The 27,583-nt window shown below is 44.6% G+C and overlaps 1 protein-coding gene across 4 annotated transcripts; it reads left to right on the top strand.

The window, feature by feature from the left end:
- The first annotated feature begins 410 nt into the window (after positions 1–410).
- Positions 411–25,248, top strand: STMN4 (stathmin 4). Of its 4 annotated transcripts, XM_060184834.1 has the most exons (8): positions 411–511; positions 15,750–15,837; positions 16,773–16,868; positions 17,459–17,539; positions 17,948–18,156; positions 20,257–20,448; positions 21,153–21,206; positions 24,646–25,248. In XM_060184834.1, the coding sequence occupies exons 2-7, from the start codon at positions 15,825–15,827 to the stop codon at positions 21,171–21,173; spliced, it is 612 nt and encodes a 203-aa protein (XP_060040817.1). In that variant the 5' UTR covers positions 411–511; positions 15,750–15,824; the 3' UTR covers positions 21,174–21,206; positions 24,646–25,248. The 4 variants fall into 4 exon arrangements, with proteins under 4 accessions (XP_060040817.1, XP_007517326.1, XP_060040812.1 ...); XM_007517264.3 differs by lacking the exon at positions 17,459–17,539; XM_060184829.1 differs by lacking the exon at positions 21,153–21,206 and having other exon boundaries at positions 416–511.
- Positions 25,249–27,583: the final 2,335 nt, after the last annotated feature.

Raw genomic sequence — 27,583 nt, 5'->3', positions numbered from 1 at the left:
TATTTTTAGAGCTCATCTGTTCTTTTCTGATTTCTCTTCTAGATTTCATCTTCTCCCACCCCCAGATTTGGAAAAGCTAAAGATTCTCCCAGTCATTCATCATTTCCCTTCACTCCCATGTCCAGGAGCTCTGGCTGGGCAGCTCAGCTCTCCACAGGATACTTTCACCTGGACACTGCCCTCTTTCTTTCTTCTACCATCCCCACTCTCACCCCTCTGACCACCCTCTCCCCAAGCTCTACAGACAACATGGGAAGCAGGCGATTTGTCTGACATCATCTTCTCCCCCCACCCCCAGCCTGCGAAGAGTTACTCATAGGCAATCCCTGCTCCACCACTGCTGCTGCCTGAGGAGACTGTCCAATTGCCAAGCAACCTGCGTCTGGCCAATCAGGATGCTCGGAGGTGATGTCATGGCGAGTGGATGGTGGTGCTGGTGTGGAGAGAAGCCCTGGGTACCACTAACTGAGGGAGTGAGGACAGAAGTGCTAGCTTCTAGCAGACTGCAGGTAAGTAGCGATAACATGCCAACTATTGGAGGCTTTGCAAGAAAAAGACAAAGAAGCAGTATCTGTAGAGAGGAGATTTATCGGGTCTGGCACATCTTATGGTGCCTTTGATTTTAAGGGCTCAATTAAACTTTGTCTGGATCCTAGAGTGAGGCAGGGAGCGAAGGTGGGCTGTTGCCTTAGCTCAGGAGACAGAAAATGGGGTGGGAAGTACTGGGGGAGGTGTCTTGGGGTGGGGTGTGTGTGTCAGATGTCCACTGTGAACTTGTTCTGCAGAACAACATTTTGTGATCCAGTAAGAAGGAAGGTTTTAGTTTAAGCCCCATTTCCCTTGAAGCTAGCCTTGTTTCCCCCCCCCCCCCCATTTGCTTTCCTTTTTTCTTTTCTCAGCCTCAGTTTACTTTTCTGTCTTGGGTTCCCCTTTGTACCATTCGCCTTTCTTTCTCCTCTTTCTGCAGGGGGTTACTTTTGCTCTGGGTTCTCCAGATACTATGAGATCACCGCCTTCTGCTGGCCCCGCCCTGTCTTGGGGTCAGCCTCATCCTACCTGGGCAGGGCTGTTGGGCTCCCAAGCTGTTCATTACAGGGCCACCTAGCAGCCACGCCCTGTCCTGTCCTTGAGAGTGAAGGCTTAGACCCCTCCTTGCTCAGCCCCTCCTCCTCCCCTCCTGGACTTTAGGCTTTGTCTTTTTTGCATTCCAGGGACCTAAGGGTTTTGCTGCCCCATGCAGTTCCCCACGTGGCACTGCTGTCTTTGTTTTATTCCTTCCAGAAAATAAATAATAAAATAACATAGCCAGGTGTGGACTCTCCCATTGTCCTGAAAATGGGCAGGGGCCCAGGACGCCCGGTTGGGGCTGTATGCTCAGAAATATTCAGATATTCCTGTTTTGGTCACTGCAGGGAAGTCACACCTTGGAGTCTCCTAACCAAAGGAAGAAAAAGGAGGTGGGGATGGCCAGTGGTGGATCTCTGGAGCCCTTTAAGGGGTGGAGGGGGTGGAGCTGGAGTGTGGGAGACTCTGTCTCCACTGAGGCTAAGCCCCTCTCCTGGAGAAACCTCTCCCACAGGGAGGGTGTCAGGGTGCCAGGGTGAATGAGATCATCACAGATGAAGAAACAGAGAACTGAGGTGATAGGAAAGGAAAAAGGTTTTAGCAGCAGCCCCAGGAAGGCAGCTGGAGTCTCCTTCTCCTTTCCTTTGCCCCCTACCTCTTTACCCTCTACTCCCTCTCTGTTTCTGGGGTTTACCAGAGCCCTTGCCAGCCCTTTGTCCCCCCAGTCTTGCTGCTAGGAGCCTTGCCTTCTTTTTTAGCTTCTGTGCACCTGTCAGCTGATCACAGCTCTCTAGGGAGCCCCTGAGTTCAAGCAGGGAGCTTCTGAAACTGGTCTGGAGAGGGGAAAGGCTTTTACTCCCAGACAGATACACAGTAAAGCATGACAAGGTGTGAGCTCCCCATTGCCTAAGGCATCCAAGAAGAAGTTGAATGGCCCTCCTGCACAGTAGCTATAGAAGAGATTTCTGCAATATGGTGGCTTAGTGTTTTTCAGACTCTAGACTTAAAACCCTTACTGACTGTGAGAGTCATTTTCTGGGTTATAACTAACATTTTATTATATGAAGTGGGATAAAATGTATGAGAACAAAACCAGAGTGCCTCCCATGTCATACAATAAATACTACTTTCTGTGCTATCTTTTGTTAAATACATAATACAAAATGAAATATGTCATTATATTTATAAATGTATTTTACAACTGGGATTGTATTTATAAGCAAATATAAATGTTTATGTATTTATATTCACAGTTTAGTTATGTACACAGTTACCAGTAACTACATGTATGATAATATATATATAAAACGTGTAAATTATATGTATATAATAGAACTTTTTTGTGTGTGTGTGTGTGTGTGCTAGGGCTTCATACCTGCACAATTCCACTGCTCCTAGAGGTTTTTCCCTTTTAATTTCTGAAAAAGACAGAAGGAGAGAGACAGAGAGGGAAAGAAGGAAAGGCACCACAGCACTGCCCCACTGTTTCTGGAGCTTCTCTTAATGCTATGCATGGTGTTCCCATGTGATACCAGGGGCCTGAGCCTGGGGTCCTCACGTATGGTAAAGTGTACACTTCATGGGATGAGCTGATTTTCTGCCTTGTAGTAATATATAGGTATATTTATAAATTATATATGGTCAGTGCCATGGAATATACGTACCTGGTTATGATATAAAATTTTTTTATTGTAGGTCCCAGTAAGAAAAGGTTTGAAAACCACTAGGATAACTTCTTGTAAATAGTTACCTATTGAAACTATAAAACTATAAGCCCACAAGCAAACATATGAAAAACTTACAGTACAATAAACTTTTTTTTTCATTTGGATATATATATATACATATACATATACATACATATATATATATATATATATATATAATTTACCACTTTAATTTTTTTCCCCTCTACTGGGTGTGCCACTGTCTACCCCTCATACATATGTATTTAAGTTGGGAATAGGCTTGTGATAATTAAATTTACCCAGGATCACCTTCATTCTCATGAATTAGGTGACATTACTTACTGTATGTGCCTTCAGCTTCTCAAACAGTTGTGGAATATTTCCAACATTCATACCTTTCCAAAGTATTTGTTGATATACATATACATATCATATGTATATGCAAGTACATACTTAAAAGCAGTCATACCTTACTTATCACAACATTTATGGTTAGTCTTGCTCATATTTTTTCTGTTTCTCTGGAAAATTCTAATGGCAATTTTAAGGTAAATAGTTTTATTAATCTCAATATTGGACTTGGGTAAACAAACACCCTACATTTATCAGTTAGTTTATTGAGTGTATTAGATTGGTTTATTTAGACTTGTGTAGTCTGGGAAGATTGTTTCTTTTTTTTTTTCTTTTCTTTGTGGAAGCACCACAAAGGATAATAATCTCTCCTGCCATTTTGGAATTCTATTTTTATTTTTATTTTAGGTTTTTAGATGGTCAGTCCCCTAGGAAGACAGAAGGATACAGATATGAGGACGCATTCACGTTCTCTTCACCTCCCCCCCCCATTTTCATTAAAGCTCACTAACTTCTCTCATGGATCTGCCACTCCCACCCCTTACTTCATCTTGAGAAAAGCACTGGGCCTCTTGAGACTTCTGCACATCTAAAAAAGAGCGGGAATTGGAAGGCTCCAGTTCTCTGTGGCACCTCCCATTGCTGGGCAGAGCTTCCTGGAAATGTTGCCAAATGCTGCTCCTTGCTCTCTCTGGTTTTTTTTTTTTTTTTTTTTGGTAACAGTGAATTCCTTTATTTTAATTTAATGTTAATTTTTTATTTATAAAAAAGAAACATTGACTAAACCATAGGATAAAAGGGGTACAACTTCACACAATTCCCACCACCAGAACTCTATATCCCATCCCCTCCCCTGATAGCTTTCTTATTCTTTAAACCTCTGGGAGTATGGACCCAAGGTCATTGTGGGTTGCAGGTGGAAGGTCTGGCTTCTGTAATTGCTTCCCCCATGAACATGGACGTTGACAGGTCGATCCATACTCCCAGCCTATCTTTTTCTTTCCCTAGTGGGGAAGGGCTCTGGGAAATTGGAGCTCCAGGACACATTGGTGGGATTGTCTGTCCAGGGAAGTCTGGTCGGCATCCTGCTAGCATCTGGAACCTGGTGGTTGAAAAGAGAGTTAACATACAAAGCCAGACAAATTGTTGACCAATTGTGGACCTAAAGGCTGGAATAGTGCAGATGAAGAGTTGGGGGTGTCTCCATTTGGCAGATAGCTACTAGGCATATTTTAGTTAAATTCCAAAGAGCCTGTGGCTATACTAGTGGGTTTTTTTTTTGTTGTTGTTGTTGTTGTTTGTTTGTTTGCCTGAGCCTGAAATCTGATATGCAGGTGGTTCCTAATTATTGTCTGAGGAGGTGATGTCATGGCTGACAGAAGGGCCAGAAAGCCAGATCAGGGAAGAGAGTAGCTCCCAAATATGGGAAAGGTGTATAAATATTGTTGACTGTAAACCCCATCAATTTGATGTGATCTGTGGCCCATATTCAGCTTAGAAGCCTATGTGACCTCTGCATCCCTGTAGATCTGAGCTCATATTCTTTGGTCATAAGTAGGAATGTTCTAAGCTGCCCCAATATATCAGGACCCATCTTCCTCAGGTGTAGCATAGAGTATATTTTTTCCATCCTCCCTTTGGAGGATGGGACATTCTCTACCACTATTGATCCAAGTTGAGGGCAAGGTCCTATGGGGGCCCACAAAGGGGTCTATTGTGTTGTTCATGATAGGAATGACTGGTAAAAATCTAGGCCCATCATGTCTGTTTGAGAATCTCAGGACTCCCTGAATAGGGCCCTAGCAGATGGGGTGGCTTGATAGTGACTAAAAACATCCTTAAAGTATGCCAGTCTCTTGCCCTTATTCAGCTTCTGCATTCCTTGCTTTGATGAGGTTAGCTTTGGAGTGAGTGAGAGAACTGTAATAGGAAATAGGTGAGAAGTGTATCTAAGTCTAAGTAGACACTATTTCATTATGAACTTTATACTGACTCACTACAGACTATTGTGTATTTTTGTTTTCAGGTATATATTTTGCCCTAATTTATGGATACATGTGAACATATGCTCTATCTTTTTATTTTATTTATTTATTCCCTTTGTTGCCCTTGTTGTTTTTATTGTTGTAGTTATTATTGTTGTTGTCATTGTTGGATAGGACAGAGAGAAATAGAGAGAGGGAGGGGAAGACAGAGAGGAGGAGAGAAAGATAGACACCTGCAGACCTGCTTCACCGCCTGTGAAGCGACTCCCCTGCAGGTGGGGAGCCGGGGCTCGAACTGGGATCCTTATGCCGGTCCTTGTGCTTTGCGCCACCTGCACTTAACCCGCTGTACTACAGCCCGACTCCCACATATGCTCTATCTTATGGGACCTGGTCTATATCTAGGTTTTGGGATTTGGTAAGAAGTGAACCTCCTGGAATGGAATTAGAGAATACTATGAAAGGAAAGGTCTCACCTGAGTAATGAGGGTGAAGGGTTGACAGTCTATGCCTGACGTCTCTGGACACAGTCTGAAGTGAAGCATGATGAGGTGGTACTTGTTGCATTGATTAGGTTGGGATTGGCAGATGCAATTTCATTTCGTATGAATTGTGAGAAGCATGCAGGAAAGTGAGCTCCACCCTAGAGGTTTCAGGACTGGGGAAATATAGGCTCTATAGAAGAAGTGGGAGGTTCCGGCAGTCTTAGGGTTTAAGAAGACAATAGATAGTTATTGCTATAATCACATTATTTGGCAATAGGGTTAACTTTGAAATAACCCTTTGTTAGGATTTGCTGTATCATACACAACATCACCATAATTTATGTCCTTTGACATTATCTGTGTATAGCTTTGCCACCCGTTGCTTCTGTTCTCCCTGGTCTAGGCTTTTAAGAGAGTCAACATATCAAAGACTCAGCCTATGTATTAAAAAGACTCAGTCTGTGATTTTAAAAAGTTTTGTGACATTCAATCAATTTTTTCCCCTCTCATATTAATTAGTGATTTATATGACTACAAATTGATAGGAGTGTACATAAACACCATTCCCACCACCAAAAGACTGTGTCCCATCCTTTGCCCCCGCCCCCCTCCCTGACCCATGAAGCTGAACATCCACCCTCAACCTCAACCCAGGGTTTTTACTTTGGTGCCCTACTCCATTGCTCTCTCTGTTGATATGAAAATGATTTGACTTCTGGCACTTGTTAGGTCAGGAGTGTGCATTTTGGCAAAGGCTATCTGAGTCAATGCCAGACATTGAGGAGATCTTAATGAGGAAGAATGTTAAACACTGGATCTGCCCAGGGCCAGGAGGCACACTGAGATCAGGAAATCCTGCAGCTATGTATTTGAGGCAGCCATAATCCAGCTTTGTTGGCAATAGCAGGGGCTTTGATATAGGGATAGTTGTGTTCAAATACTATCTTTACCATTTTTTAAAAAATTGTTATTATTTTAAATTTATTATTATTGTTGTTATTTTTTTTTAACCAGAGCACTGTTTAGCTCTGGCTTATGGTGGTGTGGGGGATTGAACCTGGGATTTTGGAGCCTCAGGCATGAGAGTCTGTTTGCATAACCATTATGCTATCTACCCTCCACCCTATCTTTACCATTTTTGACTTGAAAGACTTTGGATGAATCAAGCTATTTTTGCTGGACTAATCGTTTATATATTCAACTGAATATACTATTTCATAGGACTTGGGGAGAATGAAATGACAAAATATGCATACTCAGATGCTGAGTATGTAAAAATAATAGGAGAGAAAAGCTAGGCGATGCCAATAGCAAAGAGCTGTGAGATGAGAGGGATTTATTTTCTTTTTGCTGTCATAAAGATGTTCTGAAATATGATGTGAATATCTTTGTAATTCAAGCATAATATACAGGTATACTTGAAAGTCCTGGTCATCTGGAGACTGAAAACTATTTGGTTGTGATAGAAGTAAGATCACAAGGTTTGGTTCTAGATGTAGAGGCTTCTAAGTGATCTGACCCCAGCACCTTATAGGCCCCTCCACTACAATCCCGTGCATGATACCCAGCTGTGCTGAATGTATGTTCATGTCCTCCCTTGACCCCAGGTTTTATTCTGGCATGCTGATTCCTCTGTCTGTTGGACTGAAAATAAAAGGAACCCAGAAAGTGCCATCATTGTGGATTGTTGGGTGCTATGGGTTTTCCAAACTTAATTTTCTTTCTTGGACTTGCTTCACAACATAGCTTTGCAGCTACATGGGACTCCCCAGTCTTTCTACTGAAACCTGGGTTTTTGAGCAGGTGCCAGCATCCTGTTTCCTAGCAGCATCATTGAGGCAGCATTAAAATAAATATGTTTAATTATTTATTTATAGAGGAGGATAGAGAGGTGCCAAAGGTCAAACTTCCCTTATGTTTGTGAGTCCAATGCTTTATCCACTGTGTTACCTCCCAGGCCCCAAGGCATAAGTCTGTTAGATGCTGGCTGGAAGTTGATTTTGATTGGGGCCCACCCTCGATTCCTCTCGAAGACTCTAAGAAGCAAACCTAAGAGGGCAGGAGGTTAGCACCCCCCCACAAAACAAAACCAGCTCACTATTATTCTGCTTTGCTTGGGTTTCCCACATGTGCATCTGACTAGCCACTTTCATGCAGTGAAAGCCCCTCTCCTTCCCTTTATGACACAGCCTGAACTGGTTGCCTAGGAAGGTGTGAGTGCATGTTAAGAACCTCCAAAGTCTCTGATTCCCCACCCAGGGGACCGGATTCACTTTTCTCATCATCGAAAAGTCATGTGGTTATTTTAGGACCTGGCCAAGGGTTTGGCGCAGAATTAAATATTCAGTAAATAGCATGGAAAGAATGAAAACCACATTCATGAAAAAGTAATTTATCTCCTTTTTTTTTCTTTAAAAAATAAAAGAAAAGAAAAAATAAAAGGCCCACAAGGCACGTGACTGTCAATCAGAGTCTTCTGATAAGCACAGAATAACCAGGTTAGCTGTGCAGGGATGACACAATTCCTGGTGAATATGTAACCTCAATGGCACCTTTGATAAGACTGATAGTGGGCATGGGCTGAAGCGCCACGAGCCTGGACTGTCTGAGTTCAGAGAATCAGGGTGAGACTTTATTGTTGTTTCTCTGCCCCAGTTCTGCTCCAGGCTTCCTGGATTGTCTCTGGGAACCTTTGCCAGAGCACTGCTATATGCCACAGCACTTGGATGTGCAGCACCTTCTCATGCCTCTCATACACAGTCCTTTGGGGACTGACGCATCCTGATGGCACTCTCTGCTTGTGGTCAGTAGCCAATTGCTCATGGTGACAAATTAAATTCTTGCTCCGTGTGACCATGGAGACAGCTGGAGGCACCCCAGAAGGTCAGGTGTGCTCTGTTCAACGGCCAGCTGGCCTCTCTGAGAGCCAGAGGTTCTTCTCTGTTGGCTCCTGGTCACCAGTTGCATTACTGGAAGTCGAGGAAACTGTGTTGCCTTTTTCTGCTTACATTGAAAAGTCCTGCTGCATCCCTTCTTCATTCTCACCTCTCCTCCTTCTTTTTAAAAAATATTTTATTTTAATGAAAGAGAGGAAGAGAGAAATATACAGAGGGAGATACAGAGTGAGACCAGAGCACACTACTCAGTTTTGGCTTATGGTGGTGCTGGGGACTGAACCTGGGGCCTTGGAGTCTCAGGCATGAAATTTTTTGCTGGGAGTCTGGCGGTAGTGCAGCAGGTTAAGCACATGTGGCGTGAATTGCAAGGACCGGTGTAAGGATCCCAGTTAGAGCCCCCGGCTCCCCACCTGCAGGGGGGTCGTTTCACAGTTGATAAAGCAAGTCTGCAGGTGTCTCTCTTTCTCTCCCCCTCTCTGTCTTCCCCTCCTCTCTCCATTTCTCTCTGTCCTATCTAACAAAGATGACATCAATAACCACAACATAATAACCACAACAACAATAAAAAACAAGGTCAGCAAAAGGGAAAATAAATAAATATATAAAAAAATTAAAAAATAAATCTTTTTGCTTAACAATTATGCTGTCTCCCCAGCCTCAGCCTCTTCATCTTCTCTTTGCCATACCAGTGGCCCCTTTTTCTGACCTACCCTCTTTGTCTTGGTATGTGGGAGGAGAGATGGGATCAGTATATGAAGGAGATGATCTAGACTCTTGAGTTTAGATCTCATCCTGCCCACCAACTCAGTGTGACCTCTAGTTCCAAAACTGATGGTTTGGAAGGGACATGGGGTTATCATGCATAATGTATAATCCTTCCTCCTTCCTTCCTTCCTTCCTCTTTTTTTTTTTTTTTGGTGTGCCTTCAGGGTTATTGCTGAGGCTCAGTGCCTGCACTATGAACCCACTGCTCCTGGAGGCTATTTTCCCCCATTTTTGTTGCTCTTGTTGTTGTTGTTATTATTGCGATTGCTGTTGTTGTTGGATGGGACAGAGAGAAATCGAGAGAGGAGGGGAAGACAGAGAGGAAGAGAGAAAGACGGACACCTGCAGACCTGCTTCACGGCGTGTGAAGCGAACCCCTGCAGGTGGGGAACTGGGGGCCCGAAATGGGATCTTTGTGCCAGTTCCTGCACTTTGTGCCACGTGTGCTTAACCCACTGCACTACTGCCTGCCCCTCCTTCTTTTCTTTTTCTTCCTTTCTTTTCTTTCTTCCAACAGGATTATCAATGAGGCTCAGTACCTGCTACTCCACTACTGTTCTCAGTAGTCTTTTCTCTCTTCTCTTTTCTTCTCTTTCTCTTTTTTCTTTACTTTTAATAGGTGAGAGACAGACAGAGCTAGAGAGAGAGAGTGGTAAGAGGAGACACCTGCAGCACTGTCCCAGTGCTCATAAAGCTCCCTCTGCCCTCAAGCCCTTTAATCTCCCTGCAAGTGTGGAACAGGGATTTGAACCTTGGTCCTCACACATAGTAATGTGTGTTCTTTACCCAGTGAGCCTCCATACAGCCCCTAGATGTTTTACCTATGCCTTAGCATCCCCAGTTTGAGGTCACCAGAAAGTCCCTCTCATTCCCAGGGAGTACTGCTGCCCTGAGTTCTGAGCCCTCGAGCCATTCTCAGGCTCGTGCTGGTCTCTTCTCTCCATTTCTGGTGTCCTAGTATCCTGGGAAAATTACGAGTTCTGACCCTATCTCTTTAGATATCTCCACCCTGCCCCACTAGGCTACATCTTTATTGACAACCTTGATTCTGGAACTTCTCTACATCTTCCCTCAACCCCTAACCCACTTCAGATCAAAGTTTTGTCCTTCTGTGCCTTTTCCTTGGGGACCTGGGTCACTGCTTGTTTAGCTGGTCACTCATCAGTTAATCTCATCAATATGTGGAAAGGTCAAGCCACCCACAAAGAAGTAGGATTGCTATCTTCATACACACACTTTTAGATGCCACTTTGGCCAAAAAGGTATGGTTCTGTTTACAAACAGGCTAACTAATGGTGCTTGGAAGTGTGTATGTGTGTGTGTGTGTGGGGCTTATAAAAGTGTAGTGGGAAATTCCTTCTGGGCAAGTCATCATTACTTTGTGCCTTTGCTCAGCTCCCAAGCCATCTCTTAATCTTTCTCCCAAGTTGATGCTTCCAGAAATTTTTTTTTGCCTTGGTAGTATAGCCTAAAGACAAAGACAACTTCAAAATAAAAACCCTAGTTTTCTGGGGCTAGGACATAGTTCAGCTGGTGGAGTACATGCTTTACCATGCATAAGATTTAGGTTTAAAACCTGGCACCATATGGTCTTTGGGTTGACTAGATGTGCCCAGAAAGAAGCCTGGGCAATGGAGTCTCAAAGGTGTTTTGATTAGCCTCCATACCATAGGTTGGCATAACTAGATCTTCCAAGTGGTGTGAGTTCACTCCGAGTCTAGTCCTGAAATATCTCTAATGGAGTCTGAATGCTGATGAAATTTTATCCAGAGGCCATCTGAGATAAAAATTATAGTTAGGAAGGTGGCTCAGCAGTGAAGTTTCTATCTTTTACTATGGAAGGCTATGGGTGCAATTCCTGGAACCACATGAGAGAACAACAAAGAAGAAATGAGTAAAACTCCATGGATGATGGAGCTAACATCTTTGCTCTTTCTGTATCTTTTATCTATCTATCTATCTATCTATCTATCTATCTATCTATCTATCTATGTCTTATTAAAAAATCAAATAAAATTTAGTCTGGGAAAGTGACTCACTAGTAGACTGCATGTATGAGACCTTTGGTTCAATCTCTAGCACCAGATAAGATGAGGTATGGGGGTTGGGCTGTAGCACATATGGCACAAAGCACAAGGACCAGCATAAGGATCCTGGTTCAAGCCCCCAACTTTCCACTTGCAGGGGGGTTGCTTTATGGGCGGTGAAGCAGGTCTGCATGTGTCTAACTTTCTCTCCCCTTCTCTGTCTTCCCCTCCTCTCTCCATTTCTTTCTGTCTTATCCAACAATGACATCAATAACAACAACAATAATAACTACAACAACAATAAAAAACAACAAGGGCAACAAAAGGGAAAATAAATAAATAAATAATTTTTAAAAAGTAGCAATCAGTGTAGGTGTGAGTTAGAAAGGAAGAGAAGGCAAGACCACAGAGAAAATGTGCAAAAATAGACAGTTATAGAAATAATCGTGGTCCGGGAGGTGGCACAGTGGCTAAGGAACTAGACTCTCAAGCGTGAGGTCCTGAGTTCGATCCCCGGCAGCACATGTAACAGAGTGATGGCTGGTTCTTTCTCTTCTCCAATCTTTCTCGTGAATAAATAAATAAATTCTTTGAAAAAAAAATTGGAGTTTAGGGAGTCGGGAGGTAGTGCAGTGGATTATGTGCACATAGCACAAAATGCAAGGACCGGCATAAGGATCCCAGATTCCAGCACCTGGCTTGCCTGCAGGGGAGTCACGTCACAAGTGGTGAAGCAGGTCTACAGGTGTCTTTCTTTCCACCTCTCTGTCCTATCCAGCAACGATGACATCAATAACAACAGCAATAATAACTACAACACTAAAACAAGGGCAACAAAAGGGAAAATAAATAAATTTTTAAAAAATCGTTAACCCATATCTGTGACAATGGGAGAAGCTCTGCAGTTTCCAATGAAGGGATAGGGGACACAGAACTCTGGTGGTGGGAACACTGTGGAATTGTTATCTTGTAATTTTGTAAGCAGATATTAAATCACTTAAAAAAGATAAAGTTAGGGTCCTGACCCCCTGCTATGCTATGGCACTTTGCATTGCTTGGCATTAATTTTGGGCACACACTTGCTTCTTATTTTTTCCTCAGAGTGCTCCATGGGTCTTAAATTCAGTAGAAATGATGGAACTGTTGGTATGAGAAGTTACAGAGACTAGCTTGAGGAAAAATCAGACCCTGTACAAGCACTGACAGCTGATAAAAAGATGGAAAAACCTTGGGTTTCATCGCTGATTCTATCATTGAATGTGTGGGTTTCCTGTTGCTGCTGTGACACAGGAGCATTAACTTACTGGCTTAAAACAAGACAGATGTATTATCTCACTGTTCCGGTATCCAGAAGTCCAAAATCAAAGTGTTGTCAGGGTCTTGCTCCCTCCCAAAACTCTAAAGTGTGAACCCTTCTTTGTCTTTTCCAGTTTCTGGAAGTTGCAAGTGTTCCTTGGCTTGTAGCTGCATCCATCCAACCTCCCCATCTGTCTTTACTTGGCCCTTTCATTTCTTAGTTGTGTCCCTCTTAATGAGTCTTTTATAAAGATAGTTGATTTTATGTTCAGATGACCCTCTCTTGAGATCCACAACTTAATTCATCTGCTGAGATCCTTTCTAAGTAGGCACAATTACAAGTCACAGAACTTGGGATGTGGACTTCACAAAGAGTGAAGTCCACACACCACTCAATGTGCTATGCTAAGCCTATGTCATCTAGCTTCTTCAAGCCTTGGTTCTTGTATCTTTAGGACAAGGATTATATTTGTTCCCCTCCTCCTCCTCTTCTACTATCTCTTCTCCTCCTCCTACCTTTTTTCCAGCCATAGTGTTATTGCTGGGGCTCAGTGCCGGCACTACAAATCCACTGCTCCTGGAGGTCATCCTCCCCATTTTTTACTTACTTTTTTTTTTAATTGGATAGGAAAGAGAGAAATTGAGAAGGGAGGGAAGGATAGAGAGAGAGAAAGAGAGAGAGACACACACACACACACACACCTGCAGACCTATTTCACTGCTTGTGACGTGTACCCCCTATAGGTGGGGAGCAAGGGCTCAAACCTGAGTCCTTGTGGATGGTAACATGTGCGCTTAACCAGATGCATCACTGCCTGACTTCCGGATTACATATTTTACTTGACAGGATTGTTATGAAAATTAGAGTGAAAATGTCACATAGTAGATGCTCTACAAATATACTATTTTTTTTCGTTGTGTAAACTCCAGCTCTGAGAAACTGAGAGCTCTCAGTGACAACTCTCTTGGCCACCTGTGTTCTCGTTCTTGGTCCCTGCCCTAATTTTGCTTCTTTGTTTCTCTGATTTGTGTCTTCCACCTGGTTTCTCCTGTTCCTAAAACTCCCAGTGTATTATCTTCCAAGTAGAGAACACTCCGTACATGTCATCAAATCACATTTTTGGGCCAGAATGACTTTGAGATTCCTACCACCTGGGAGTAGCCAGCAATTAGCATCTGCAAACTTACAAGTGGGAAAACCTGCATTCTAGAACTGGTTGTACCACCAGTTTGTTGTGTCACTTTAGCTAAGTGTCTTACCATCTCTGAGACCCAACTTTTTCACCTGAAAGTGAAGCTGATGAAATGATACCTGTTTTGTCAATCCAGTCCAATTTTGTGCAGAGACCAACACATCAAGTGGATTCTAATCTGTAAAATTGAGGGCCTCATCATTTCCAGTTTAAAGAATTCTAATAGCCTAAACTTCTGTCACCAGCTACGGGCTCCTGTGACTCAGTTTTTTCTTTTCTCAGGAAGTCTATCTCTCTTCCTCTGCTTGTGCAACCCACTACTTTGCACCCCCATGATCCATTTTTGGGGTTGGGTCAGAATATGAGGCTCCACCTCTCCTGGCAAGAGCTCACTCTCCCTGCCAATCTCCTGATAAACCAGCTTGGTCCTGAGCAGACACTGTGGAGAAGGGAACCCAGACACCAGGGATGTCATGCCCAGGCACTACCCTGTCCTGTTCAGGGACTCACTGTCCTGTCAGTATCAGTTGACTCTGAGGAGAGAGGCACCCATTGTGCTGCTTGGAGGCCTGACTCCAGAGCACAAGGCCCAGCATCCCCCAGCTGTGCTCCCCATGGATACTGAGCTTTGTCACCTGACCCTGCCTGCGCTACTCATCCTTTTCTGCCTTCATTCCAAGTCATCATTTAAAACTTGGTTCAGGGGTCAGGTGGTGGTGCACCTGGTAGAGTACATGTTACAGTGTGAAAGGACCTGGATTCAAGTTCCCAGTTCCCACCTGCAGGGGGGAAGCTTCATAAGTATGAAGCAGATATGCAGTTGTCTCTCTGTCTTTTTCCCCTCTCTATTTTCCCATTCCCTCTTAGTTTTTATATGTCTTTATACAAGAAATGAATAAATAGAATAAAAAAAACTCCTGAAACATTATTTTAAAAAAAACTCAGTTCAGGGCTGAGGAGACAGCATAATGGTTATGCAAAAAGACTTTCATGCCTGTGGTTCTGAGGTGTTAGGTTCAGTCCCCAACACCACAAGTCACAGCTGAGCAGTGCTCTGGTCTCTCTCTCTCTCTCTCTCATTTGTTTAAAAATAAATAAACAATAAAGCATACTTTGGAAAAAAAAAGAACTCAGGTCAGGTAATGCTAACACAGGATGGAGGGCATCCTTGGCTCCCCAGACTTTGTGCTAAGTATGGAGCTATGTTCCTATAATATCATTCTGTATTACATGGGCACATCAGTCTATGAGAGACTCACATGTGACAATGATGCCTATATAAAGACTGGGGATTTACTAGGGTGCATTTTCTGGGTTCATGCAGTTAAAGTCTGTGATGTTCATGCAGCAATGAAGTCACCAAAACGATGTATTTCTTAGGACATGTCCTGGTGCTGAATGCCACATGCCTGCAATTCCCCCCATGCTAATTTCTATCTCTGCATTGTCCATACCATGGTGACATCATTCCCATATGTGTGCTTCTTGTAGCTTAGGATTATCCAATATGGGCTCAAGACCTCTAGGACACTGAATTCTGGGATAGAAGGAATAAAGGGGCACCTGAAGAAATCATTGCCACCCCTGTCTGTTCCCTCACATAGGCTCAGATGGAAGGACTGGGTTGAGTGCTGGGAAACACTTAAGAATACGCAGTTGTTTTATAAACAACTCCCAAGTGATTCAGAGTTAGGATTTTCCCCTTACCCTGATGCTTGATTTGAACCACTGAACTGCACTGGGAGACCCATCAGCACCCTTAGGTCCATTTGGTTGGAATACACTCCTGTTTACATTCTTTAGGGCTTGAGACCAGAAATTAGTTATGTAACTGCAGCTAGTATATGGAAGCTGAGGCTGACAGGGATGAGGAGAAAGAAGGGGTGGGAGTTTGGGAAAGGGAGAACTGAAGTAGGAGTTCCCCCTCTTCCCAAGTTGTCTAGAGACTTATCTTATGTGTGCATAATCTAGTAACATGGCCCTCTGTTTTCCAGGTTTGTGACCTTGTCCCAAGCTGGTGATAAATCCACTCTAGACTTTCAGTCTGGTGAAGCTTCCAGATTCTGGAAAACATGACCCTTGCTGGTAGGCACAGAGACTGTTTGTGCCATGTGTACCATGGCATGAAATCTCAGACTGGTGTTTGTGTGTGTGTGTGTGTGTGTGTGTGTGTGTGTGTGTGTGTGTGTGTGTGTGTGTGTATGTGGAGTACTCTCCAGTGAGAGTATGTGGGCACCAAAGGCCAACACACCTACTCTGACCAAGACCTCCTGCATTTCAAATCCTCCCCAGACAGAGACCAGAGCATGGGACTTGGTTGTGCCTCCAAGGACACTAGCACTTCTGGCTATGACTAAAGCTCTGGGAGCGCCTGGAAGGTGTCCAGGCTGGCAAGATCAGAAGCAGTGGGGAAGATTCCCTCTTTTTTTTTAATTTTATTTACTTTATTTTTGAGATAGATGCAGACAGAAAGACACAGAGGCAAATACCAGAGGACTGCACAGCTCTGGCTTATTGTGGTGTGGGGGATTGAACCGGGGACTTTGGAGTCTCAGGCATGAGAGTCTCTTTGCATAACCATTATGCTATCTACCCCCCACCCAGATTCCCTCTTTTTTACCGAGTTTCTCTCTCCTTTGGTGGAAGCACTGACAAGTCCTTTGAGTAAAACTGAGTGTGAATTTCCTGCCTCTTGGTATAAAAGCAATGAACTTTCTGGGAGCACATGTAGGGAGATGGAGAGCTAGACTCAGGGTGCAAAGCTGAGGTAAAAGTTCAGGTGCTCAGGGTACTTACCTGATGGTGTTTGGCGTTTGATATCATTAGTGGAGACGGTGAATGGCAGAACAAGCTACAAGCAGACTGCCCTGAAGGGACCAATGGACAGAAGGAGCTGGGGTCAAGACAGGGAGCCAGGTGGTGTGGGTGCCTCTGTGGACCATGGTTACTCAGGGACTCAGCCTCCTAGGCTGACTTGTGGTCTTGGAGGGCATCAACATATCTTTATCATGTTCCCACAGCCTACAAAGAAAAGATGAAGGAACTCCCACTGGTGTCCTTATTCTGCTCCTGCTTCCTGGCAGACCCCTTGAACAAGTCCTCCTACATGTATGAAGGTGAGTGAGGGCTTCAGGCGAGAGAACTAGGACTAGAAGCTTTCTGCAGATTATACCCCAAGTTTAGGGTCCCCTACCCCCATTTCCTGAAGCTTCACTTCCAATAGCAGAGTTTCTTTCCTGTAATTGGCATGGTTTCTGCAACAGGAGGTCTAAGCTTCAGGTAGCATGAAGTAACCCCTGGGGCAGACAGCTCTGCTGACCTTGGCCTTAGCTCTGACCCAGCATTTAACAAACTGACTCAGCAAAGGTGGAAGAGACAGTCAGCTCTTGGAGGAAGCCTAGACAAGAAGTTGGGACCCTGTGAAGTCCCAAGATCATCTCCAGTGATAGGCAGAGTCCCTGAACTGGAAGAGGACATCTTCTGTGGTCATCCATGACTGTGTGACCACATGTTTCGTCCACAGGATCCCAGGATACTGTATCCCCTCATCTCAACCCTCCCCCAGTCAGGGAATTCTTCTTGGCCACATCTTGATGGGGAGGAGGGTGGACTACATGGCACCTCCCAGTGTTCCAAGAATGAAAAAGGTGTGGTCTGAAAATGAGATGGGGCGCTCGGGTTACCTGAGACTGTTTTTTCTGTTTAGGCTGGTGTGGGAGACAGTGTAGGAGAAAAGACCAAAGCCAGCGGAAAGACAGTGCTGACTGGAGAGAAAGAAGAGAGCAGGGTAGGAGGGGTTGATGGGGGAGGCACCCACAGACCCAGCCTAAAAGTGGCAGGGGGAGGAGGGATGGATTCTGGGTAAGCCCCTGTTCCCCATCACTGAGGACCATTTGAGCAGAAGCTCAAATACAGGAGGAGCCAAAGTGCAAGCATTTACTGCCATCCTTGTTAGAAGTCACAGATTTGGGAACCCCTTCTCTTGGAGCCTGAGACCTCACTGTGGGTCCATCCTGCATTCCCTGAAGTCCATCAGTCTTAATTAAGTGCCATGTTCAGGACTGACCTGGAATCCCAGTCACTGGTTTACCTAGGGGACCTTAGATCACCCACTTGTGTGCGAATAGGTGCATGCTTCCAGGGTACCTGTGGGGTGTCCAGGTGCCAAGCAGCCCCCTTTTTCTGCTTTCTGCAGCAGATACCGTGGACCTGAACTGGTGCGTCATTTCTGACATGGAAGTGATTGAGCTGAACAAATGCACCTCGGGCCAGTCCTTTGAAGTCATTCTGAAGCCTCCCTCCTTTGATGGTGTGCCCGAGTTCAATGCCTCCCTCCCCAGGCGGCGAGACCCATCACTGGAAGAGATCCAGAAGAAACTAGAAGCTGCTGAGGAGCGAAGAAAGGTAAGAGTTGTTCTTGTGGAGGCAGCAGGTGGTGGTCCTGAGTTGGTTTCAGGTCACCACCCACCTACAAGCAGCTCCCAGTGCATAGCAGAGGTTGAGGCACCACTGAGGGAAAGGAAGAAGAAGAATCTGGCTTCTGGTAGCTTGCCACTAGTTAGGGGAATCAGGCACTGCATCAAATACCTCTAAAAGGTGGACTTCATATGCACAGTGATAGCTGCAAGACATTGACACATGCTAAGGATTTAGGGACAGGCTAGATTGTTAAGGAAAGGGCTTCTTCACTCAGAGATGGGGAGGGTCATAGCTATAACTCACTGAGTGGCCCACTGGGTATGTTTCCACTCCTCCTGGTGGGCCTTAAGCAGGAATGGAGGTATTTCTGCTATAATGGACTCTTGGTGGGGAGGGTTCCAAGGGATAATTTGGGAAGTCACAGGCAAATCAGCATTAACAAAGCCACGGAATTCCTTGGAGAGGGGCACTTGTGTTTGTGGCACACAGTGACACAAATGACATTTCTCATAGTCTTAGGGATATTAGACCTCATGTCTTCTAGATAAAGTCTACAAAAGGCAAAGTACACAACCTGGTCCATTTTTGAATGGGCCATGTTTCCTACTGATTTTTTAAAAAATTATTTATTTATAAAATTGAGACACTGACAAAGACCATAGGATGAGAGGGGTATAATTCCCACCATCAGAGCTCCATATCCCCTCCCTCCCCTGATAGCTTTCCTATTCCTTAACGCCGTGGGAGTATTGACCCAGAGTCGTTATGGGGTGTAGAAGGTGGAAGGTCTGGCTTCTGTAATTGCCTCCCTGCTGAACATGGGCGTTAGCAGGTCGATCCATACTCCCAGCCTGTCTCTCTCTTTCCCTAGTGGGACAGGGCTCTGAGGAAGTGGAGCTCCAGGACACATTGGTGGGGGTCATCTGTCTAGGAAGTCCTGTTGGCATCATGGTAGCATCTGGAACCTGTTGCCTGAAAGAGAGTTAACATATAAAGCCACACTAACTGTTGATTAATCATGAACCTAAAGGGATTTTTTTTTTTTTAATGTGACACTGGGGAATGAACCCAGAGCCTTGGAAATATGTAATACTACTGTGTGTGATCTACTTGACCCAAGTTCTTATTATCATTATTACGTTTTGAGTGAAAGAGACAAAGGAGAGAATGAGAGATAGACAGAAGAAATACCACACGGCACAACTTTACCACCCAGGGAGCTTCCCTTGGCGTAATTCACGATGCTTTCACATGGTACCAGGCCTCATATGTAGCAAGGCTTGCCCTCTACTAGGTGAGCTAACTCTTGTTTTTTTACTTTCTCTTATATTCTCTCCTTTCCTCCCTCCCTATCTCTTTTTGCTACCAGGGTTATCACTGCAGATAAACTCCTGTATTATGATTACTGTGCTTCCAGTGGTCTTTTTTTTTTCTTTCTTTTCATCTTCCTTCTTTCTTTCCTTCCTTCTTTCCTTCCTTCCTTCCTTCCTTCCTTCCTTCCTTCCTTCCTTCCTTCCTCCTGGGGATGAGATGGAGAGGAAGAGAGACACCACGAGCACTGCTTCACTGCTCATGAATTCCTCTCCCTTCTTGACTCCCTACTGGCAAGCTATCTCTGAACTCCTATTGATCCAGCTGTGATACCATTTTTGTATAGACTTTTCTTCACCTTTAAAGCAAGAAAACAAGCAAGCAAGCACTCAATCCAACAAATAAACAAACAAAAACAGTCTCTCCTCCTTTGAAGTCCTATGGAACTTCCCCTTCATCTCTTAAGGCATATGACATGTGTTAGGCTGGTTTAGAGCTAGTTATAAATGTCATCTTTTTCAGACTTTTTTTTTTCCTTTTCCAACATGTTAGAATAGCAGTGCCTGATTATTTAGTGTTTGTGTTAGAATGATAGCAGTAAGAAAAAGAGAACTGAACTGAGAGAATCCAAGATGTGTCCTTACTCCTTGCTGGTGAACCAGGCCCACCAGGGTCCAGGGGGACCTGTCTTCTGGATTTGGAGTTCTTAGAACATGATGGGTCAAATAACATCCCAGCATGCTCACAAGGGTTTCTTTCTTTCTCTTTTCTTAGTACCAGGAAGCTGAGCTCTTGAAGCACCTGGCAGAGAAACGAGAACATGAGCGAGAAGTCATCCAAAAAGCCATTGAAGAGAACAACAACTTCATCAAGATGGCCAAAGAGAAACTGGCGCAGAAGATGGAATCTAATAAGGAGAACCGAGAGGCCCACCTGGCTGCCATGTTGGAGCGACTGCAAGAAAAGGTGAGTGGTCCTGTGTTAGGACTTGGTTGGGATGCACTTCCTTCCATGGCTGTACATGTCATTTCAGGGAACAAGATAGTTTGAGTAGAAGTGGGGTTATTTTTGTTAGGTTCAAACTTAGGGGCATTCCAAGAAATGTTTTGGGAAGTCATAGGTGAGACACATGAACTAAGCTTTGGAATTCCTTGGAGGAGGTACTGCCCATACCAACACAATGGTCATTTCCCAAGGTTTTAGAGACACTAGTCCCTTTTTCTTCTAGGGAAGGTCTTCTGAATCAAGGGACAAGGGATAAACAAGCAGGTGTGCACTAGTGGATTCATCCTTGAATGGACTAACTCAATTTAATGAAAGAAGCTGACTCGAACTCTTGGCTATAATCCAAGGGCATGCTAAACTGAGCTGAGCTGAGCTGAGCTGAGCTGAGCTGAACTGCCTGCCTATTGGCCAGGAAACATAATCCTCTCCAAATTTTTGAAAGGGGCCAAGTGAGTCATGGGTCTTTCCATTGGTTGCTTTTGGTCAATAAACCACATGGTGTCACCTAACTATGAGAAACGTGAGAGATTGGGGTTGGTGGCACGTGTCAGCAGAATCACATCCCGTTTTGCTGAGAACATGCTGGCCTCATTTCCCTAGCCTCTGGGCCGCCCCAGTTTCTCTGCAGCTCCTGAGAGAGCTCCAGCTCTGTGTTTTATTTCCAGGAGCCGCCTGCTGCGCGGTGACTCCCGGGACCCGATCGGTGGCCTCGTCCCATGGTGAGCAGCGTGGTTCCCACTCCTCCCCACCCATCCACCTTGAATCTTAGGCCCTTGGCAACAGCTATTAGCAAGTTTGGGCTTCTTCACTAGGGAGTTGAATGTGATGTAGGCCATGTACCTGACTGGCATGGGGCAGCCCTCCTTATCCTTCTAGGGAAAAATGGAACTTATCCAAGCAGGGAGGTCAGGCCTGACTTCAGACTTTACCAATTGTTGAGGCAAATTCTTATAGAAAAAAAATTGGGGGAAGGCTATTATGTCAAACCTGAAACAGTGCTAGAGACCAGAGTCATGATCTAGTATTTCACCCCTACCTGCCCCCCTCAGCCCTATCCCTACAAATCCACAATGGAAGCAGGATGGAAGAGATTCTGCCTTTCTCAGTGAGGAAATTTAATGTATCTGTCACATAGCCACTGAATTCAGCTCAAAGGCCATGAGTCCAGTTCATCAAATGCTTGTCCTGGGGACACCAATCCACAGTTTTCCTGACAGCCTATTATCAGAGAGAGAGGGTGGAATTGCAGTCAAGGAAAAGGAATCTGGGAATCCTCAGTTTAGGGAATGAAAGGAGACTGGGAAATGGAGGGGTTTGGATGGTTATACTCTGAGATCCTTATCTCTCTCTTTATTTCTTTTGGATTTCCCCCCAAAAAAGATTTATTTATTTATTTAAGATAGAGTGGCAGGAAACAACATTCTGTCTTACATAGTGCTGGGATCAAACTGAGGACCTCATCTAGTTCTCTATCCATTGTGCCACCTCTTGGGCTTCATGCTTGTTTGCTGAATTGAATTAATTTATTTACTTTTCAACTTAAGTATCACTTTTTTTTTTTTTTGCTGCCTCCAGGGTTATCACTGGGGCTTGGTGCCTGCACTATGAATCCTGTTCCTGGAAGCCATTTTTCTCCATTTTGTTTTGTTATCATTGTCGTTATTGCTGCTGTTGTTGTTAGATAGGACAGAGAGAAACTGAGAGAGGAGTGGAAGACTGAGAAGGAAAAAGAAAGATAGACACCTGAAGACCTGCTTCACCACCTGTGAGGCAACCTCCCTACAGGTTGGGGAGCCAAGGTCTTGAACCAGGATCCTTACACTAGTCCTTGCGCTTCATGTGTGCTTAACCCAGTACACTACTGCCCACCCATCCCCAGTATAACTTTATTGAGGAACTATTTATGTATAGGGTTGTTGTCTCAGGGGTACATTGCTACATTTCCCCAAAAGAGTTGTCAGTGTATTAGGGCTGGAAAAATAACTCACTTGGATAATGTGCTGTTTTGCCATATGTGCAACCCAGGTTTGAGCCCAGCCTTCATGGCATTGCAGGGAGACTTAGTGCTGTGGTATCTCTCTTTCTCTCCTTCCCTTCTCTTCTCTTCTCTTCTCTTCTCTTCTCTTCTCTTCTCTTCTCTTCTCTTCTCTTCTCTTCTCTATCAAAGAAAAGTTGTCAGTATATCTCACCCTCTACCAAACTGACTTCCTCCTCTACCACAAGGCACTAGGCCTCCAACAGCCCTTACCCCAAATCAGTCCTACTACTTCTCCCTTCCTCTTTCTGAGTCCCTGCCATCTATCTATGTATCTCTATTTTATTTTTGTCACCAGGGTTATCTGTGGGGCTCGGTGCCTGCACTATGAATACACCACTCTCAGTGGACATTTTCCCTTTTTTTATTTTTACTTTCTATTCCATTTGACAGGACAGAGAGGAATTGAGAGGGGAGGGAGAAAAAAAGGGAGAGGGAGAGGAAAAGGGAGAGAGAAAGACAGACACCTTCAGACCTGCTTTATCACTCGAGAAGCATCCACCTCTGCAGGTGGGCTTGATCCCATGTCCTTGTGCATGGTAAAATGTGTGTTGAATTGGGTGCCCCATCACTTGGCCCCCATCTATATATGAGAGAGAGAGAGACCAGAGAACTTCTCAGCTCTGGTATATGGCATTGCTGGGTGTTAAGCCTGGGGCTTCAAACACACAAGTCCTATGCTGTAGTGCTGAGCTGCCTCCCCAGCCTGTGTGTCAGTTTTGGTGTGCATATTACCCACCTTATGCACCACAATTATTTGGTATAAAGTTTCACATTACACAGAGGTAGTCCTTCTCTCCTCCCACTCCCTAGAGATGGTGCCTGAGGACCATATTTTTTAACATTTCCCTGACCATGCTGACGCACAACAGCATGGAAGCACCACCTTAGACACTCCCCTGCCACCACTTCTCACACTGCCCCCAGGACCATGGGAAGTTCTGCAGGACAGATGTGTAGTTCAAGGTATATGCTAGAAGCAGGGACAACTCTGTGACTCTGCTCTGGGTGGACTCCAGGGTCTGGCAGAAATAATACTGAGCACTGGTCATGTGTGAAGTGTCATAGGGTGCTCCTTTGTGGGGAACCCAAGAAGAAAAAGATCCTACCTCTGCCCACAAGGAAGTCATTGCATCAGAGGGGAGGTTCAGATATATGTAGTAGGAGCAGTAATGCAAGGGAGACTTTCCTAAGTCCTCAGGTGAACACAAAAACCACGGACAGCTGGAGACAACAGAACTCCCCATCTGTGTCCCTATGCTTAAAAGTCAGAGAACTTAGACTGATGGATGGAGAGTTGGTCAAGGTCACACCAATAGTGAGCCTTGGAAGTTGGAGCTCATCTTTGTGTTCAGTAATGCTGTGAAACCTAAATTATTCCTCTTATAACTCTAGCAAGGACATCCACTGCTTTGGAGTAGGACCTCTCCTGAAATTCTTTAGTCAAAGCATACTTTATTTATATTTTGCATGTGAGAGAAAGACCTGATTGCCACTCTGTCACTTTAAAAAAGTGATGTTCTGTTTAGTTCTGTCTTTTTTTTGTTTTTATGGGATGCTGAGGATTAAACCCAGGGCCTCATGCATGCAAGGCTTGTGTTCTACCACTGGGCCACCACCCCAGCCCACTTTAAATATACTTATCTTTCATTAACAGAAGGTTAAGTTTTACCAAAGAGATGTATGGGAACTAAAAATGGGTGTTTTGTTTTGTTTTATTTTTATATGTATGTTTTGGTTGGATGGGACTATGAGATCTATAAATACTCCTTATATCTCCTGTTATAAGGAGTGCTGTTTACATTAAACCAAACAACATGGTTAACGAGCCTCAGGACATCTAGGTAAGAGAGGGCAAGGCTGGTGGCCCTGGAGTCACTGCCAGGTGGGTCCCCATAAGTCTGACCCCAGTCAAGGAGCTCCCACGCCTAAAGCCTTGTTGATCTGTTTCCTGCCCACTCTCACCTGCCACCTTCTGCCCCTTCTTAGGTCACCTTGGCAGACCCTGTTCTGCACTTCCTGTGGCTGTCAACCTTGCTTTGGGTTCTCCTACATTTTGGCCTCTTTTTCTACTCCATTGGAGGCCTTCTGTGACCTACCCTTTCCCCTCCCTTCCTTCTCAGGACAAGCACGCGGAGGAGGTGCGGAAAAACAAGGAGCTGAAGGAAGAGGCCTCTAGGTAAATCCCTGAGGCCGAAGAAGTTTCCAGAACAGCCGGACAGCTCCAGCAGCTCCGCAGTTCCGAGGCAGCCTCGCCCACCGCTGGCTGCTCTCCCAGCACTGGGGTTTGGGGGGAGGGGGGTGGCCAAGGGCGTTTTCTCTGCTTTGGGTGTGTGTACATGTAAAGAATTGACCAGTGAAGCCATCCTATTTGTTTCTGGGGACAGTGATGGGGTGGGAGAGGGGAGAGAAGGAGTCTGGGAAAGAAAGATGAAGGACGAGAACTCCTGGACATGCAACTCTGTCCACCACAGACTCAGGTCCAGTCCTTGGCTTTTCCTCAACATTAGCACACAGGCACCAAGATGGGGACAGTTCGAAGCAAGCAACAGCAGTTGCCAATCAAAGGCAGAGCCCCAGGTGGAGCATGGTGCCAGTGTGGCTGAGAAGAAGCCCAATGAGAGGGTGTGGGAGGCCCAGGGGATGCTTCCACACTGAGCAAGTGTGAAGTCTGAGTGTGTGTGTTCAGCATCATCTTTTGATCATCATGACCAATGAAATATTTACTCCATGTCTCCAGTGATTTATTTCCTGAGTTTGTCCTTTGTGAGGTTAACCAGACGCCCTGGTCCATCCAGTGCTCACTGCTCTACTTGAAAGGATGATTATTTCACTAGGTGAAGGTTGGTGCGAGAGATGAGTTTATTTCTAGTTGCTAGTGATCTAACAAGATGGTAGACTCATATCTTGAAAAAAAAAATCTTACACTTAGCCCAGGGTCCTGGGGTTTTATACAGGGAAAAGAAAAGAATAGTGGCCCAGTGAGTGGACAAGGGCTAGTCTCACATCAATCCATGTATAGATCTGATGAATCACCAGGTCAGGGCGGTCTGCTTCCTGCACAACTCTGAGACTCACTGCCAAGCACCTTCTGTAGGGCAGCCTCCAGAGTCCCTCCTGGGAGGCTTGGTGTTTCACTTATATTTGTTCCTCCCCAGCCATTCATGACTGGCTCTGAGCAAGCAGCTCACAATGTATGAGAACAGTTTTTACTGTTAAGCATCAGGTAAGGTCAGGGCCAGGAGAGTGAGAAACCATGAGAAAAAATGGAGCTGCTGATGTCTGCTCATCTTTTTTTTTTTTTTTTCTTATTTTTCCCTTTTGTTGTTTTTCATTGTTGTTGTAGTTATTATTGTTGTTGTTATTGTTATATAGGACAGAGAGAAATGGAGAGAGGAGGGGAAGACAGAAGGGGTAGAGAAAGACAGACACTTGCAGACCTGCTTCACCGCTTGTGAAGCGACTCCCCTGCAGGTGGGGAGCTGGGAGTTCAAACCAGGATCCTTTTGCTGGTCCTTTTGCTTTCTGCCATGTGTGCTTAACTCGCAGCGCTACCACCCGACTCCCTCATCTTTTTTAAAAAAGAATATTTTATTTATTTTATTTTAATTAGGAAGAGTAGATACAGATTGAGAGAGAGAAAGAGAGAAAGGAAGAGAGCAGAACACTGCTCAGTTCTGGCTTATGGTGGTGCTGGGGATTGAACCTAGGACCTCAGAGCCTCAGACTTGAAAGGCTTTTTGCAGAACCGCTATGGTGTCTCCCCAGCCCATCTGTTCATCTTCTAATGCCTGCTCACTCTTCTAATGACTGACTCTCTCTTGAACTTGACTTTTATCTGCCATATGGCATATTCTCTTCCTTCATTTGATTATCAGGGCAACCAAGGTGCTAAGGTGGTGGAGATGGTTGATAGTTGGTATACCAGTTTTTGGTATACTGAAAGTGCTTGGGGGCTGGGGAGATAGAATAATGGTTATGCAAAAAAAATGTTTTTTATGCCTGAAGCACTAAAATTCCCAGATTTGATACTGAACACCACCATAAACCAGACTGAGAAGTGCAATCGGTAGGTAGGCAGTAGTGCTTGGACTATCAAGATATCTTACCTGGATTGTATGCCTGCTTTGCATGTGCATGATCCAACTTCAAGTCGGATACCCCAGTGCATAGGAGGAAGCTTCAGTGCTGTGTTATCTTTTCCTCTTTCCTTCTATATCTTTATGGCTCAGAGGGATGAAGCCCTATTGATGAAAAGAAAAAGAGGGAAGAAGAAAGGAAGAATAGGTAGAGAGAAAGGGGAGAGGTGAAAAATTTTTTCTTCTTTTTTTCAGACCACTTTGTGGTTGGCCCCTTATTCTGCTGAGTGTCCTGAACAAAGGAGACAGACCAACCTTCTCTTTCATCGATTGACCATCTCATATGATCGATCCCCAAAATGCTTAGTAAAAAGGATGTTGTTCTTAACTAGGGGTATAAAACTCTAGGTGGTCACAAAAAATTAGCAAGAATTAGTAGAGACCAGGGAGGCCATTTCAGGCCTATCAGCTGGTCTAGTGCCCCAAGTTATGGCTAGGAATGGGATGGCACACCTCTTTATTTATTTATTTTTCTTTTCTTCTTATTTTTTAAATTTATTTATTTTCCCTTTTGTTGTCTTTGTTTTTTTATTGTTGTTGTAGTTACTATTGTTGTAGTTATTGAGAAATGGAGAGAGGAGGGGAAGACAGAGAGGGGGAGAGAAAGACAGACACCTGCAGACCTGCTTCACTGCCTGTGAAGCGACTACCCTGCAGGTGGGGAGCTAAGGGCTAGAACCAGGATCATTAAGCTGGTCCTTGAACTTTGAGCTACTTGTGCTTAACCCGCTGCGCTACTGCCCGACTCCCTATACCTCTTCTCTTAGCAGACTGGGGTTGGGAGGCCACCTGTGTGAGCAGGGTCTCACAGTATGTCAACAGCCTGCCACACACACTGGGAAGGCATTTGTACATCTGCATTTGCTTGGCTTCTTCATCATTACTAGTAAAATTCAAGACTGTTTTAGTTTGGGGTAACAGG

Source organism: Erinaceus europaeus, chromosome 2, assembly GCF_950295315.1.
Source record: "Erinaceus europaeus chromosome 2, mEriEur2.1, whole genome shotgun sequence".
NCBI classification, from domain to species: Eukaryota; Metazoa; Chordata; class Mammalia; order Eulipotyphla; family Erinaceidae; genus Erinaceus; species Erinaceus europaeus.
Note: the sequence above shows the minus strand (reverse complement) of the source record. Positions and strands in the feature narration are given on the sequence as shown.

Coding starts and splice junctions, on each gene's coding strand:
- STMN4 (XM_060184829.1), top strand. Junction 17,540..17,947: donor GAGAGAAAGAAGAGAGCAGG/GTAGGAGGGGTT, acceptor TGCTTTCTGCAG/CAGATACCGTGGACCTGAAC. Junction 20,449..24,645: donor TGGAGCGACTGCAAGAAAAG/GTGAGTGGTCCT, acceptor CTTCCTTCTCAG/GACAAGCACGCGGAGGAGGT.